The 16589-nt window shown below is 44.6% G+C and overlaps 1 protein-coding gene across 3 annotated transcripts in view; it reads right to left on the bottom strand.

The window, feature by feature from the left end:
• LOC138293753 (calcium-binding protein 2-like) overlaps positions 1 to 16589 on the bottom strand; it is a 391577-nt gene that overhangs the window by 46378 nt on the left and 328610 nt on the right. For all 3 annotated transcript variants that reach the window (XM_069233093.1, XM_069233094.1, XM_069233095.1), the window contains one exon: positions 6358 to 6492. In XM_069233093.1, the coding sequence (XP_069089194.1) occupies positions 6358 to 6492 (135 nt within the window). The remainder of the gene's footprint in view (positions 1 to 6357; positions 6493 to 16589) is intronic.

The raw sequence follows: 16589 nt of genomic DNA, 5'->3' as shown, positions 1-16589 counted from the left end.
GTATAACTATGTAGACCACACTTTTGCAATTTAGAGATACACTTGCTGGAATGAGGGTGGAGCCGCCGAGCTGCGTGGTGCACACTGTGGTGCACACTACCAGAGGAATCTGTTATGCACAGGAGTATTTACTGTCCTGGGAAGGAATTGCATGCCCTTCCTGCATCCTGGCTGGCCTGGGAACACTGCTGCTGTGGTGTGACACTGAAGTGTGCTCTCCAAGGGCTTGTTGGCTTGCCCCCTGTTCTGCATAGAGATCTCAGGGACATCAAAGACCTCCTGTGAGGGAGATACACCATTTACCATGTCATCTGGAGAGCGGTGCTCTCCTACGCGTCTACGTTATCTGCTGGATTCCACCTGGTAGCAGTGGGGCGAGCTTTGAACTCAGGCCCATATTTATACTTTTTGATGCAAGCCAGTGCCGGCGCTGGTTTGCGTAATTTTTTTTACCGCCGGCTAACACCATTCCTACGCGCCATGAGGGCGCCTTATTTAAGTAATGACGTTAGCCAGGGCTGCGGACCGGTCAGAGTAAAAACAAATGACTCAAACCAGGCAGCGCCGGCGAAGGGGAAAATGGGGGCTGTGCGTCCAAAAATGGTGCAAGTCAGGTTTGAGTAAAAAATCATGCCTCAAACCGGACTTGCGCCATTTATTGACGCACAACCCCCATTGAAATGACTCCTGAATTAGCAAAGACAGGAGTCATGCCCCCTTGCCCAATGGCCATGCCCAGGGGACCTCCGTCCCCTGGGCATGGCCATTGGGCACAGTGGCATATAGGGGGGCCCAAATTAGGCCCCCCATGCCACTTTAAAAAATAAGAAAATAATACTTACCTCAACTTACCTGTACTTACCTGGGATGGGTCCCTCCATCCATGGGTGTCCTCCTGGGGTGGGCGAGGGGGGCACGGGGAGTCCCTGGGGGCAGGGAAGAGCACCTCTGGACTGCTTCCATGGTCTGAGACCATGGAAGTGAGCCCACAGGTCCCTTAACGCCTGCCCTCACCCAGGCATTAAAAAACAGTGCACATTAGGCTGTGCGCCATTTTTTAAGGCCCGCCCCCTCCTGTGCGTCAAAATGACGCAGGAGTATAAATAAGGTGCACAGGCCTTAAAGTTATTTTTGGGACGGGAACGCCTACCTTGCATGTCATTAACGCAAGGTGGTTTCCCTCATCCGAAAAATGACGCACACGGAAGTTTTTTGACGTCCGGGGGTCGGGCATCATAGTTTAAATATGAGGCAAGGTTTGCGACGAAGGTGCGTCAAAATTTTTGACGCACATTCGGCGCAAACAGAGTATAAATATGCCCCTAAGTATTGGACCTGGAGACCGGATTTGCCTGGTATGAAGTACTGCCCACATTCAAGGAGGGTGGCCCTTCATCGTGGGGCCATGTCACGCATAAGTGTTTGATTGGTAGTAAATAGATTACTGGTTGCGGGACCCCGCATGGCCCGCTGTTGTTGAATGTCCGACAACCGACTGGAAACATTACTTACATTGCTGTGAATGCAACAAAATGCATTTACCACAATGGACATACAACGCATATACCTTTACCACACATGCCTTTACAACAAATTTTGTTGTAAAGGCATGAATGGTAAAAGTGTATGTGGGGTAAAGGTTTTAAAGGTAAGAACAGGTAAGTATTAAGTGATATATATATATATATAAATATATATATATATATATATTTATATATATATATATATAGGGCCCCATTACGACCCTGGTGGCCTGCGGTAAGATGTCGGTAACACCGCCAACAGGCTGGCAGTGTTCCGCCAGCTATTATGACTGTGGCGCAATAGCCATCGCCATACCGCCGGCCCCTCCACTATACAGCCAGGCTCCCACCTGGCGGTCATAATCCCCAGGGCAGCGATGCATGCACTGCTGCCCTGGGGATTATGAGACCCTGACCGCCAGCCTGGCCACGGCGGTAAACACCACCATGGAAAGGCTGGCGGTAAGGGGGACTTGGGTTCCCCTGGGGGCCCCTGCATTGCCCATGCACTTGGCATGGGCAGTGCAGGGGCACCCAGGCATAGCCCCATCGTGCATTTCACTGCCCGAATTTCAGGCAGTGAAATGCACGACGGGTGCTACTGCACCCGCTGCACATCAGCATTGCCTCCGGCTCTATTGCAGCAATGTTGATGTGACTTTTCCGCTGGGCCACCGGACGGTAACACTGTTATTGTCCGCTGATACAGCGGAAAAGTCGAAATAGGGAGCCAGAAATACTGCCAGCACTGTGAAGACCGCTGAGGTTGTAATGAGGGCCATAGTGTTTAGGGTGGATAACAGTTATTGGTGGTAATCGCATTTTTAAGTTTTAGGGTGGGTATGAGTTTTGGGGTGGTAAAGGCATTTTTAGGTTTTAGGGTGGGCATGGATTTTGGGGTGATAAGGGGCATTTTTAGGTTTTAAGGTGGGTATGGATTTTGGGGTGGTTAGGGTATTTTTAGGTTTTAGGGTGGGCATGGGCTTGGGGGTAGTACAATTATTTTTAGGTTTTAGGGTGGGTCTGGGTTTTGGGGTGGTAAGGTTATTTTTAGGTTTTAGGGTGGGTATGTGTTTTGAGGTGGTAAGGGCATTTTTAGATTTTAAGGGTGGGTATGGGTTTTGGGGCGGTAAGGTTTTTTTTTAGGTTTTAGGATGGGTATGGGATTTGGGGTGGTAAGGGGTGTTTAGGTTTAGGCTTTAGGGTGGGTATGGGGTTTGGGGGTAATAAGGTTTTTTTTTAGGTGTTAGGGTGGGTATGGGTTTTGGGGTGGTTAGGTAATTTTTAGGGTCTAGGGTATATATATATGTGTATATATATATGTATATATACATATATATGTACATATATATGCACATATATATAGAAAATTATATATGTATATATATATATATATATACATATATATATATATATATATATATACACACACACATACACATTTATATATATATATGCCTTTACCAACTATGCCTTTACTACAAAATTTTCGTGGTAAAAACATTTGTGGTAGAAGCATATGCATTGTAAAAAAACATTCTGTGGTACGTGCATGCGTGGTAATGACCATGCATTGTACTTACTGTCTGCCTATAAAAGCATGCATTGTAAGTGCATGCGTTGTTCCCTCATACATGCCAATGGACTGATTGCTCTTTGCATGCGTTGTCCACGTCACTGGTTGCAACGCTCAGAGGTGGGGTTCTACCTGGAGCAGTGCTGCATTCTACCTTGTGGGGTACCGCGGAACTGGCGTCTGTGTGTGTGACCAGACTTGTGTGATGCGGCTCAAGTCATCGCTCACAGGATGTTGTGCCTCATTCCAGGGAGGTATGGAACAGGAACCGAGAGTGTGTTAAAAAGTGCCTGGTGCGATTCAAGTCATCGCACACCAGGCATGGTGTCTCATTCCAGGGAGATGCTGCATTGAGAACTTTTCGTGTGTAGCAAGATTGGCTGGTGTGAATCAAGTCATAGCACACCAGATGTTGTCCCTCATTCCAGGGAGGCACACAGTGGCAACCTTTTGTGTGCAACAGGATTGTCTGGTGGGACTCAAGTCATTGCGCACCTGATTTAGTGCCTCATTGCACTGCATTGGTAACATGTCGTGTGCAAGTAACTCAAGTCATCAAGCACCAGACGTTGGGCCTTATCCAAGGGAGACCCTCCATTGAGCACTTTGTGGAGACCCCTGAGTGAACTTCCTGAGTGGGGACCAAACATCTCAGCACAGTTCACCCGATTGCATCCTGATAAATGCAGTGTGCTTACTTGAAAGTTGCTGTAGCTTTTCAACAAAGTTGGTGCAGGTAGTCATTTGGAGTTGATGGTATGCTGTTCAAGTCTTGTCCCAGGTGACTTTTCTCTATCCTCTGCTATTTCTGCTTTCTACTGATGAAGGGTTAAACCCAGAAACACATGTCTAGAAGTAACAGCACTACCTGCACCAACTTTAGTGAAAAACTACAGCAACCTCCAAGTAAGTATACTGCAGTTACCAGGATGCAATGGGGTGAGCTGTGCTGCAATGAGAGGCAGTGTGCTCCCTGTCCCTTGAGGAGCTCACCTGGGATGCACCTGTGTGCCTGAGGAGTGGTACTGTGACCTGTCAAGACTTGGGCACCACACCAGCAACACCAGATGACTTTTCTCTGCTCTCTAGTACTTCTGCTCTCTACTGATGAAGGGCTAAACTCAGATACACGTCTAGAGATAACAGCACTACCTGCACCAACTTTAGTGAAAAACTACAGCAACTTTCAAAAATTTAAAAGCTTCTGAGTAGGGGTGGGCAGAACTGAAGGAGATTCACTCTGCAGAATTCCTCTGAATTATAGAAAAACTGTGTGAGAATCAGAGGAGTTCTGCCAATGGGTGGAAAATATGCAGCTTGTATTGCGTGTGCTGCATTTTAGTGTCAGTAGAGGGAGGAGCGCTGAAAATCAGTGCAAACTGCACCATGCATTGCGCAAGGCCCTGCAGCCATTCACATTGATTTTGCTACCACTCAAGTAGAAAAACTACTTGAGTGGCAGCAAATCTACGCTAGCAGCAGTCCGTGACTGCTTGCGAATGCTGGCGACCTCCTATGTTAGAAACCTGGACGAGGGGACATCAAATCTCACTTGCCAGCTCGCATATTCTGGAGCCTCACAGAAGAAATATTCTGCCATGCGGTGCAGAATTTGCCCACAACTCTGCATTAAAGAGTAATGGGAAGTGGCCGAAATTCCACCAATTCTTCAGGCAGAACAGAATATTCCACCTACCCCTACTTCTGACTGGGGGCCACTAACGTACACGAGCAACCATTTAGTATATCCTTTCAACACTCTCATTTTTGGCAGTTGTCTTACCATATTTGGTATATCACTTTCTCATAGTGGTGGGTGGAATGTTTCATTGATGGACTTTAGTGACTCTGCATTACTCTTGTAATGCAGTGTTCCAGTCTAATTCTGCCAATTACTGCATGGCAGAATGTATTCCTTTGAAGCTGCAGAAATGAGAGCAAGATTTAGTGTCCCCTAGCGACATTTTCTAACACGAGCAGACATAGGCGGTAGCGAGCGGTCGCTGTCAGAGGGATGCTTCTCAAGTAGGTTTGCTGCCAATCTAGTAAACTTTCAACTCTAGCTATATCAAAATAAACTCCAATGGATTGTGTGCTCTTGCGCAACGCATGGTGCAATTTTCCCTGATTTTTCAGCGCTGCTAATGCTACTGCTGATAAATTGCAGACAGTAGCGCAGTATGCATAATTCTCTCCATTGGTGGAACTCTTTGGAATCCCAGTGAGTTTTTATGTGACTCCGCAGAATTCTGCAGAGTAAAACTCCACTAATTCTGCCCACCCATAATTATTTATCAACACCTTTTCTATTCCAAAAGCATAATGTGGGTATACAATGCAAGCAGGGTTAGACAATCATATCCCGGTGTTTAAGGAGAAAATAATTTCCTGATGTTGTCTATTTTTTGTCAGTGCCTATATGTTTAATCGCTAAAATATTTTAAAAATAACGTTGTGTCAGGCTTTCTTATCTGAAGCAAATTTCAACACATCTTTTATTAAAATAATATATTCATGTTTGCTCAAATGCTTTTTTCCAAATTTTCAAATAAACTATTTATTCATAATTTCACCTTTATCAAAAGTCGCACTACATTTATGTCCTTCTTCAGGGTTTTATATGACCAGTAGACAAATAAGCTATTGCACATGTGACAAATAACATTTTAAACTCTGCAAGTTGAGTCAGTCCCACATATTTTGACCTGAAATGATGTGACTCAAGAGAAGGAACTATCCCTTGCCCCAACTGTGTGGATTTAAGGACACTTTCGAATGTGACACTATGAATGCCATTTGCCTCTTGAAATGGTCATGTGAAAAAACACTTGTTGGTCAAGTAAAGAACAACATTCAATGACTGATACAAAGAAAGACCTTTTGGATAATAAAAAATATTGCTTGAAGCAGACAGAACTCAATGATGAAATTGCAATGTCTTCTTTACTATAAATTTCCCATGTCTTGGTTTTCAAATCGTACTCCTTGATTGTGAGACCCTTGTGTGATTTCCTTCTCCAGTTTCCAACATTTTTGCTTTTGTGACTACACTTTATTCAATGAGTTCACAATAGTGAGCAAATTGAAAAAGAGGTAACATGAACAGGCAGCACAAACACATACTCAAGAGGAGGAAGGAAGACCCTTTGTACATTTGCTCTAAGGTACTTCTATTCCTATGGAAGAGATTCTCCTCCCCGGCAGCAGTGTGACATTACCCAGCCTACAGCTGTAAGCTGGTAGACGTGAGGTACATACGTATTCTCTGCGACAGCTCGATCAGCTCCATCTCGGTGGGCATGTAGCCCATGGTCCTCATGCATTCCCCCAGGTCCTTGTAGTTTATGTAGCCATCACGGTCCCTGTCAAACTCCTTGAAGGCTTCTTTCAACTCTGGAAGAAGATGAGAGGGGAAAGTGTGTCATTGTGGATGTATACTGACTAGCAGAAGGGTGGACATAGCTGTCTCATGCCAAGACTCCAACAGAACCATGCATGCTGGAGTTTTAGAGATGTGTGGACCCTTATCTGTAGTGGAAGAAGGGATGTTAAAGTCTCAGCAGGTGGAAAGGAAGCACAGGAGTGGCTAAATGTGAGCCTTGTGGTTGCTTGCGTACTTGCATGCATGTTTGGCATCAGTTTGGAACAAACAGTGGAAAACCCAATATTTCTGGGGTAACACATGGAAGCACAAATATACAGAAAAGGAGCCACATGCGATATCAATATAAAGCCAGACCTATTGGCTTTGTCTGTCATTGTCTAAAAATGTTGTAATTCCAAAAAATATAATCTAACTGTGGTACTTACTTTCTGTTCAGTTCAAGACTCCCTAACAGGTCAGAAGTAGATTAAACACAGTGAACATGACGTCACAGTTGCTCAAGGATGATCTTCGCATTGTGTGATGTCAAAGAGACTAGAGGTTATGTGTAAAGCATAGTTTAATGTGAGGGGACGAAGATACCCCCCTGCACACACACGCAAACCCTTCGAGAGACATCCAAAACTCAATGAACACTGCAATTCAACCCCAAGATCCATCCAAAACTCAATGAACACTGCAAATCTGACAAGCATAAATTTGCAAAGTATGTTTTTAAGGGAATTTGAAGAAAACACAGCAGTCACGACTTGTCACACTTTCAACCCTGCATCACATTTCAGAAACACTTGCCGGCGCCATCCTGTCCTTGTCTGTAATAATTTCATATGTCTGGACAAGACTAGTTTACTAGTTTCAAATGTTCCCTGGATATAAAGGTTTAATGTTTGTTTCCAATACTGGATTATTAGTTTTTAGAGACAAGCATCAGACAAGTTCATTCATCGATAACTCACGTTCCCAATGAGTGCCCCAAAAACACCTCAGAGCATGAGCAGTAGTTCTGAGGCATAAAGCAGCCACAAAGCAGCTCCACTGGCCGCCGCCTACAAGAAGCTCTTCATTCAAACCATCTTTCACTCACAAGGCGATAGATAGAAAACAGGTTTCCGTTAATCTTACTTTATGCATTTCTTATGGATAGTGTTGTGCATTTTGGTTTGGGTGACCATTGGTATTTTTAAAGTATATATTAGTTAACGCTACTTGTTTAATACTTAAAAAATATTTTAGTTTTATAGGTATATATAGTGCAGTGGGGAAAGTATGTGTAGCCTTTTTAAAAATAAATAAATATATAAACTAAATAGAAATGTAAAGTTCTTATCCAAATGGATTGTATTAGTTGTATGTCTGTGCGCACTGATGGGGTGGTTGAGGGGCACTATTTATGTTTGTTATTATGTATTTAATAAAAAATAGTTTTGTGCTATTCTGAAATATTTGTTAATTTCTAAGGTTTGCATTCTTTACTTTTTAGTATACATAGAATTGTTTAACTACATATTTACTTTTATGAAATCATTTTAATGAGCTTTAGGAGTAATCCCTCCATGCATGAACCTTTCCCAGTGTTTGTTAGATTGGACTAAGATTAGTAAATCTGACACTGGAGTAAGATTAGTAATCTGACACTCCAGTGTATGCACTTTCCAAGTGTTTGTTAGACTGGAGTAAAATTAGTAAATCTGACACTGGAGTAAGATTAGTAAATCTGACACTCCAGTGTATGCACTTTCCCAGTGTTTGTTAGACTGGAGTAAGATTAGTAAATCTGACACTGGAGTAAGATTAGTAAATCTGACACTCCAGTGTATGCACTTTCCCAGTGTTTGTTAGACTGGAGTAAAATTAGTAAATCTGACACTGGAGTAAGATTAGTAAATCTGACACTCCAGTGTATGCACTTTCCCAGTGTTTGTTAGACTGGAGTAAGATTAGTAAATCTGACACTGGAGTAAGATTAGTAAATCTGACACTCCAGTGTATGCACTTTCCCAGTGTTTGTTAAACTGGAGTAAGATTAGTAATCTGACACTCCAGTGTATGCACTTCTCATCCAGTGTATGCACTTTCCCAGTGTTTGTTAGACTGGACTAAGATTAGTAAATCTGACACTCCAGAGTATGCACTTCCCATCCAGTGTATGCACTTTCTCAGTGTTTGTTAGACTGGAGTAAAATTAGTAATCTGACAATCCAGTGTATGCACTGTTCCCAGTGTTTAGGTTGCAGTTAAACAGTAAATCTGGCTGTAACAGTTGTACTTCCTTCAATGTTTGTTAGGCTAGAGGAAAAATAATAAATTGGCCCATCCTCTATCCCAGTGTATGCACTTTCCCCAATGTTTGTTAGACTGAAGTGAGAATAGTAAATGTTAAGTCCCTAATGCACACAGTTTTGTTCACATTTTGTAGGAGTTTTGCTGTGATATCAGTGTATTTGAATAGTTTTTTGTTAATTCTTTTAATAATGTTGGGTTGCAACATTTTAGATTAGCCTGGAATATTTTTAAAGTTAATTTAAAATTATATATATTTTCTATAAATCTTTAGCATTTCATTAATGTTCATTGTATTCTATATTTGGAAATATGGTTTATATTGGTTATATAAATGAAAAATATGATTTATAGTTATTAATGGTTATTAATTATATGTTTATCTGGTGGAGTTTAATTCCTTTATATAAAATAAGATTAGTATACATTTTTATTTGAGCATTCATTTTATGTGTATAATGTATTTAATTTAAAGTATATTTGAATATTAAATGTATTTTAATTAATTGAAAATGTTTTCTAATGTGGTGTGTATTTTATGTTTTTAAAGTTAGTAAATTAATGTTTTTGTGTTACATGTATATATCTAAATACATTATTAAAAAAAAAAAAGAATCTTTAACTTTTATTGTACAGCTATTTGGGGAGCACAAACCCAAAGCTAGGATAATCACCATGGTTTCTATTTTTCTATTTTTGTGCATCCTACAAACATAACTGAGGATTCTTTGTTGAAGACCATCCTGCCTAATACAATATACCTGCTGTGCTATCTTCTGCGAGGACGGCGGGACCATCCAGCGCCCGCGCCACATGCGTATATCTGTACCATCCTCTATTTGTCACGCAGACCACCGATTACTGCTATCTGGATTTTTTTTTTTTTTATATATTTAGACGGGTAGAGGGGTCAGACATAAACTCTATTTAACATTCACATTAATTAAATTTTTCCATTTCTCATTATATTTCTACATTTCCGTGCCAGTCTTTGTCCACTGTCTTCTCCCCAAAGTCTTGTGTCCTGGCGTCCTCTGATCCTCGAAGTGCTCTTTGAGCACGCTGGATGGAAGCCCTCCCTTGCCTAGCATGGGTAATAATAAATATAATATGTGAAATGGTATTCCAAACCATCAGATGGGGCATACTGATTTGGCACTGATCTCTTCTAGTCTCCCAGTTGTACACCTAGGGGCATATTTATTGGGATTGGGTGCAGGGCAACGCAACAAGACACCGTGCTGCGCTGCCCTAAACCCATGTGAAAGGGCAGGATTGCACTACATTTAAGAAATGCAGCACACATGGAAAGAGGGAAAACGAGGAGAAATTCAAATATTTCTCCTTGCTGCGCCTCCCCTAGGGAGGCGTAGGGCTTTGGCGGTGCCTGAGGTTTTGGTGAAATTATAAATCTGGGCAGCGTCAAAATCCATGGGTGTTGTCGGGAACACCCACCGCAACGTCCATGGAACGCCTCCCTGGGGCATGGTAAGGTAACACAGCGCTTTGCGCAGCTTTGTATTACACCATATGTGGCTTTGAGTGGCCTCATAGATACGGTTGTGAGGCTTGTGCCACGGGAACAGCAAAAAATGTGACACTCCAGTGGTTCAAGCCTCTCATAAATATTCCCCCCGTGTATTGCACGACATGTTGAGGTAAAGTTCTAAATACAGTTCCTGCAATGGAGGTATCGTCTTTAATTAACTCCTATTGCCACTGTCACCAAATCAGAATCCCTACCAGCAAATCAGGGGACCCCTCCGGTTAACGGCACAGCGCAATAAGGGGCATATTTATACTCTGTTTGCGAGGGAATTCCGTCGGTTTTTTTGACACAATTCCGACGCAAAACGAACTCCATATTTATACTTTGGCGTTAGACGCGTCTAGCGCCAAAGTCCATGGAGTTTGCGTCATTTTTTAGCGTGGACACCTACTTTGCGTTAATGAGATGCAAGGTAGGCATTCCCGTCTAAAAAATTGACTCTGAGGCATGTGCGCCGTATTTACACTCCCGGGCAAACTTCACGCCCGGGAGTGGGGGGGTAAAAAAAAATGACGTACGGCTGCTTTTGCGCCGTGTTTTAGCGCCTGGAAAAGGCAGGCGTTAAGGGACCTGTGGGCTCGAAAGGAGCCCAGAGGTGCCCTCCCATGCCCCCAGGGACACCCCCTGTCACCCTTGCCCACCCCAGGAGGACACCCAAGGCTGGAGGGACCCATCCCAGGGACATTAAGGTAAGTTCAGGTAAGTAATATATATTTTTTTTTTTGTGGCATAGGGGGGCCTGATTTGTGCCCCCCTACATGCCACTATGCCCAATGACCATGCCCAGGGGACAGAAGTCCCCTGGGCATGGCCATTGGGCAAGGGGGCATGACTCCTGTCTTTGCTAAGACAGGAGTCATTTCTATGGGGGTTGGGAGTCGAAAAAAATGGCGCAAATCGGGTTGAGGCGAAAAATTTGCCTCAGCCTGACTTGCCCCATTTTTTGACACCCAAGCTCCATATCCCCCTACGCCGGCGCTGCCTGGTGTACGTCGTTTTTTTCCACGCACACCAGGCAGCGCCGGCGGCTAACGCCGGCTAACGTCATTGATTAAATACGGCACCGCATGGTGCTTCAGAATGGCGTTAGCCAGCGCTAATTTTTTTGACGCAAAACTGAGTTAGCGCAGTTTTGCGTCAAAAAGTATAAATATGGCCCTAATACTTTTAGAAATCAAGCAGTTGCCTTCTTCCTTTCTCACTTGCCAACTTCAACATAGGCAGCGACAGCAAACTGTTGTACCACCCAGAATATTAACTACAATAAATAATCCATTTAAAACAGTTTGCAGGTAACAACATAGGTTACAACACACACAGCTGCCGGGGAATCAGCATTATCTTGCTAATGGTTGATTGTCCCATAAAAGAGCATCGCTGCCTTGCGCCATGTCTCACCTACCATACCACTGCTATGATGGAGTTAGTGTCAGCCCTTGTTCACGCTCCCTCTACGGTAGTCCCACCCATCATAGTATGATGACTAGCTAACTCTGTGAAAAGCTATTCAAGCATTAAGTCTCACCAGGGAACAGAGTTTAACAGATACTCCATATGAAAGAGTGATCACATAACAGTTTAAGGGGTGTTATGGCCTCCTATGAACTCAGACTGATCTACACATAGGGACTTATTTGGGGAATTGCCGTAGGGCAGCATCACAAGTCTTCTTGCCGCACTGCCCTATACCAATGTCTATGGGCAGGAATGCACCCTAGTTATGCAATATAGTACATTCCTGTCCTTTCCCCCTGCACTGGCATCGCTTATGCTGCCTAGCGTCAATGCAGGGACCCTTCCACCATGGTGCAAGGGTGCCTCCGTTGCATTCAGGATTGTTTTCGTGCAGGAAGGGGCATCGTCCTGCATAGGAACAATCCATGGAGGCATTTCCTTTTATCTATATGTGCTGCAGAATGCAACACGCATGAAAGTAGAAAACAACAAGGACAAATAAAGATATTTCTCCTCATTACACCCATTTTGGGGAGGCCTATCACCCACAGAAACACCTCTCTGGTGACTGGCTCTGCATTTTTACTCCAGATTTTTTAAAACCATCCAACGCCACGCAAGAGCAGCGCAAACTGGGTCATAAATGTGGCCCCTAGTTCTCAAGGACTGGATATAATGTAGGCCTGTTGAGTATCCTTTGAGACTGTTCAAGGAAAGGCCGACTGTGCCAAACTCACAGCTAGGAAGGGAAAACAAGCCCACAAAAGAGGGAAGGGTGAAGTGGGGTAAAAAATCAGCCACAAAGACGTTAATTCAAACTCCTTAGAGGAAAAAAAGCAATAAATAGGAAAAGTAAGAACAGTAGAACAGGCAAAAGAAAAGAGAAAATTCACGAGGAAAGGCCTTGTCTGCTTCTGTGTCAGTAATAACCCACAGCAGATGTGCATGTGCCAGGAAGTGCCCCACAGGCAACCCAGTCCCCCCACTCTCCCCCATGGATGTTCATATGTCAAGAATGTGCTCTCCTGAAATACAGCAACCATTGCACCCACAACCGCATCTTCCCATGTGGTCATTCCTGGTTCTCCTACCATCTCGTGGAAAGTAGATATTGACCACAGTGGTACGTCTGGTGAATAAAGCGGTATCCTTGGTATAAATTTCAGGCTGTGGCAAAAGTTTAGAACGAGATCTTCAATAAGCTATTCACCATTGGCGGGGGCACGCCTGAGGCATAATGAGGCATTTCACCTCTTCTCGCACCTGTGCAGGGGCGAGGGGGCCTACCTCCTCCATGTATTGCCCCACCAACCAATATGTGGGCCATTGCAACTGCGCCACCAGATGATAATGCTCCCAAGCCGCCTTTTGAGAAGCTGTAGTTTTCGAAGCGCCACTTCTGCCCTTGTTCCAGATTAAGGACCCTAATGTGGAATGTAAAGCGTGAAAGGTAGTCAGGGTATATTGAGTCATAGATTCTGAAAGAAATATAAAAGCCGCGGGTAACATCACCATTTTTGCCAACGACACCCTACCCTGAACGGTAAGAGGCAGCGTGCTGCAGAAGGCCATCTGAGGCCTCATTGCTGCCACTGCTTTCGACTAGTAAATCCTGTCTATCATGGAAGATATTAAGGCCCAAATATCTGAACGTGTGGGTTTCCCATAGTAGTTGGTGTCCCTCAATTTGAAAATCCTGTGGAGGGCGGCGCGGATGTAAAGGGAATAGGCAAGACTTTGCTCAGTGCACTCTCAACCCAGAAGCCGTGTACAAGTCCCGCAGCAGAGTCAGAATTGGGGCAAAGCCATTACGAATGTCTCAGATATAAATCAGCAGATCATCCACAAGTAATGACACTGTATGAATTTCCCTAGATAGCGGAATACCCCACTCCCCACCTAACTGCATAGTTTCTGTACTAAGGGCTCCATGTCCAGTGTGAAAAGTAGGGGGGAGAGCGGGCAGCCTTGTCGTGTCCCACATCTAATCTGCAACGGGGAGATACATTGTCCTATTCAGACTCTTGCCATAGGGTCTGTATATAGCAGCCGTATCAAAGCTTAGATCCTCCCCATAATCCCAAATTTTGTCAGAGTAGAGAAGAGGTAGCCCCAATCAACATTATCAAATGCCTTATCCAGGTCTAGGACGAGGCATGCGGCAAAAGTCCAGCGTTGGGGGGGAGGGGCTATTCCATTACTCTGTTCAGTCTACAAATATTCAGCATAGTAGATCTCCCAGGGATGAACTCATTTTGATCTGTCTGTACCAGCCTCTTTATTAGTCCCTATATGCGTCCTGCCATTATTTTGCTCAGTATCTTGTAGTCAGATCCTAACATGGATAATGGGCAATAGGAAACCAGTTCTTCCGGGTCCTTTCCTGGTTTGGGAAGGGAGACCAATAACGATTCCCACATACTCCGCAGTAGGTGACCCTCATCTAGGGAAGTTGAGTATAATTCAAGTAATCTAGGGGCACGCTGGTGTTCATACGTTTTGTAAAATTCAATTATAATCTCCTGCAATGTAATAGGGGTGTTAAGGTCCTCATTCTCCAATAGGGCTACGCTGGGGAGATTTACCTCCCCCCAAAAATCTGCATATGTTGTCCTGCCTGGCAATTTGTGGAGGATCATATAGTGCACTATAATATGTTGTGAATGCCTCATGAATTTGTGTCTGCAGCAGGGCGAACATTGTTGGAAAAGTGTGGATCCGCACTACGGGTGTGTGAGGATCCACATTCTGGAGCAACCAGGCCAGGCAGCGACCGGCCTTGTCACCTTCAGTATGCCGTTTAGCTTGGTATGACCGAAAGTCAACCCGAGTAGCTGTTCCACTAAGAGTGTGTACTTGGCCAATGCTGCATCTAAATCTGTTTGTGCTACAGGGTTGATTCTATCTCTATTTTCTAAGGTTTTCAAGGCACCTCAATCTGTGTCAGGTCCCTATATATTGTTGCCCTCACTCCAACCACCAGGCGAATGAAATGGCCTTGCAACACTGTAGGAGGCTGGCCTGGTTTACAGCGGGTACCTTCTGGTATTTACTCCTTGTGCCAGGTCAAGTTATCCCTTATTAGTAGAGTGTAGTAGTGTTCTAGCAGTTTAGGCTGATAGAGGTAGCTATAGCACAGCAGCTTAGGCTGAACTAGGAGACATGCAAAGCTCCTACTATACAACCTATATCATATAGCACTGTATCATAAGAAAACACAATACTCAGAGTTACTAAAAATAAAGGTACTTTTTTTTTAGTGACAATATGCCAAAAGTATCTCAGAGGATATACTCCCTTAGGAGGTAAGTAATATACACAAAATATACACACACAAACCAAATCAGGAAAGTAAACAGTTAGAAAAGTAGTGCAAACACTGTAGAACACAATAGAATGCAATAGGGAAAAATAGGCCTAGGGGCAACACAAACCATATACTCCAAAAGTGGAATGCGAACCACGAATGGACCCCAGGCCTAGTGTAGTGTGTAGAGGGTCGCTAGGAGTGTAAGAAAACACTAAGGGTGTCCAAGATACCCCACCCCAAGACCCTGAAAAGTAAGAGTAAAGTTACCCTACTACCCCAGAAAGACAGTAAAGTTGAGATAGGGGATTCTGCAAGGACAACAACTGACTGCAAAGCACTGAAGACGGATTCCGGGACCTGAGGACCTGTAAAGGAAGGGGACCAAGTCCAGGAGTCACGCAAGTGTCCAGAGGGGGCATGAGCCCACTAAACCCCGGATGAAAGTTCAAAAGGGCTGCCTCCAGGTGGAAGAAGTCAAAGATTCTGCAACAACGGAAGGAGCCAGGAACTTCTCTTTTGGTCAGAAGATGTCCGACGGCGTGCTGTAGGATGCAGAGTTGTTTCCAGGCAGAAAGACTGCAAACAAGCCTTGCTAGCTGCAAGAGTCGCAGTTGAGGATTTTGGGTGCCTCCAGGGCCCAGGATGGACCAGGAGGTCGCCCCTTGGAGGAGGAGACAGAGGGGGTGCTCAGCAACTCAGAGAGCCCATGCAGAAGCAGGCAGGACCCGCAGAAGCACCTGAACAGGTACTTAGAAGATCTGAGGATAACGGTCAACTCAGAACAACAAAAGAGGGTCCCACGACGTCAGAGTCCAACTCAGCGAGTTGGGTAAATGCAGGACGGAGTGCTGGGGACCCAGGCTAGGATGTGCACAAAGGAAGTCTTACAAAAGTGCACAGAAGCCCGAGCAGCTGCAATTAACGCAGTACATAGGATTACTGCCTGGCGTGGGGAGGCAAGGACTTACCTCCACCAAATTTGGACAGAAGGGCCACTGGACTGTCAGGGACACTTGGACCCAGCTCCTGTGTTCCAGGGACCACGCTCGTCAGGATGAGAGGGTACCCAGAGGACTGGTGAAGCAGAAGTTTGGTGCCTGCGTTGGCAGGAAGAAGATTCCGTCGACCCACAGGAGATTTCTTCTTGGCTTCCAGTGCAGGCTGAAGGCAGACTGCCCTCAGAGCATGCTCCCCAAGGAAACAGTTGAGAAAGCCGGCAGGATGAGGCGCTACAATGTTGCTGGTAGTCGTCTTGCTACTTTGTTGAGGTTTTGCAGGTGTCCTGGAGCAGTGAGCGGTCAATCCTTGCTGAAGTCGAAAAGAGAAGTGCAGAGAAACTCTGGTGAACTCTTGCATTCGTTATCTGGTGAGATACCCACAGGAGAGACCCTAAATAGCCCCAAGAGGAGGATTGGCTACAGAGAAAGGTAAGCACCTATCAGGAGGGGTCTCTGACGTCACCTGCTGGCACTGGCCACTCAGAGCTGTCCATTGTGACCTCACACCTCTGT

This window comes from Pleurodeles waltl, chromosome 4_2, assembly GCF_031143425.1.
Source record: "Pleurodeles waltl isolate 20211129_DDA chromosome 4_2, aPleWal1.hap1.20221129, whole genome shotgun sequence".
Lineage (NCBI taxonomy): Eukaryota > Metazoa > Chordata > Amphibia > Caudata > Salamandridae > Pleurodeles > Pleurodeles waltl.
Note: the sequence above shows the minus strand (reverse complement) of the source record. Positions and strands in the feature narration are given on the sequence as shown.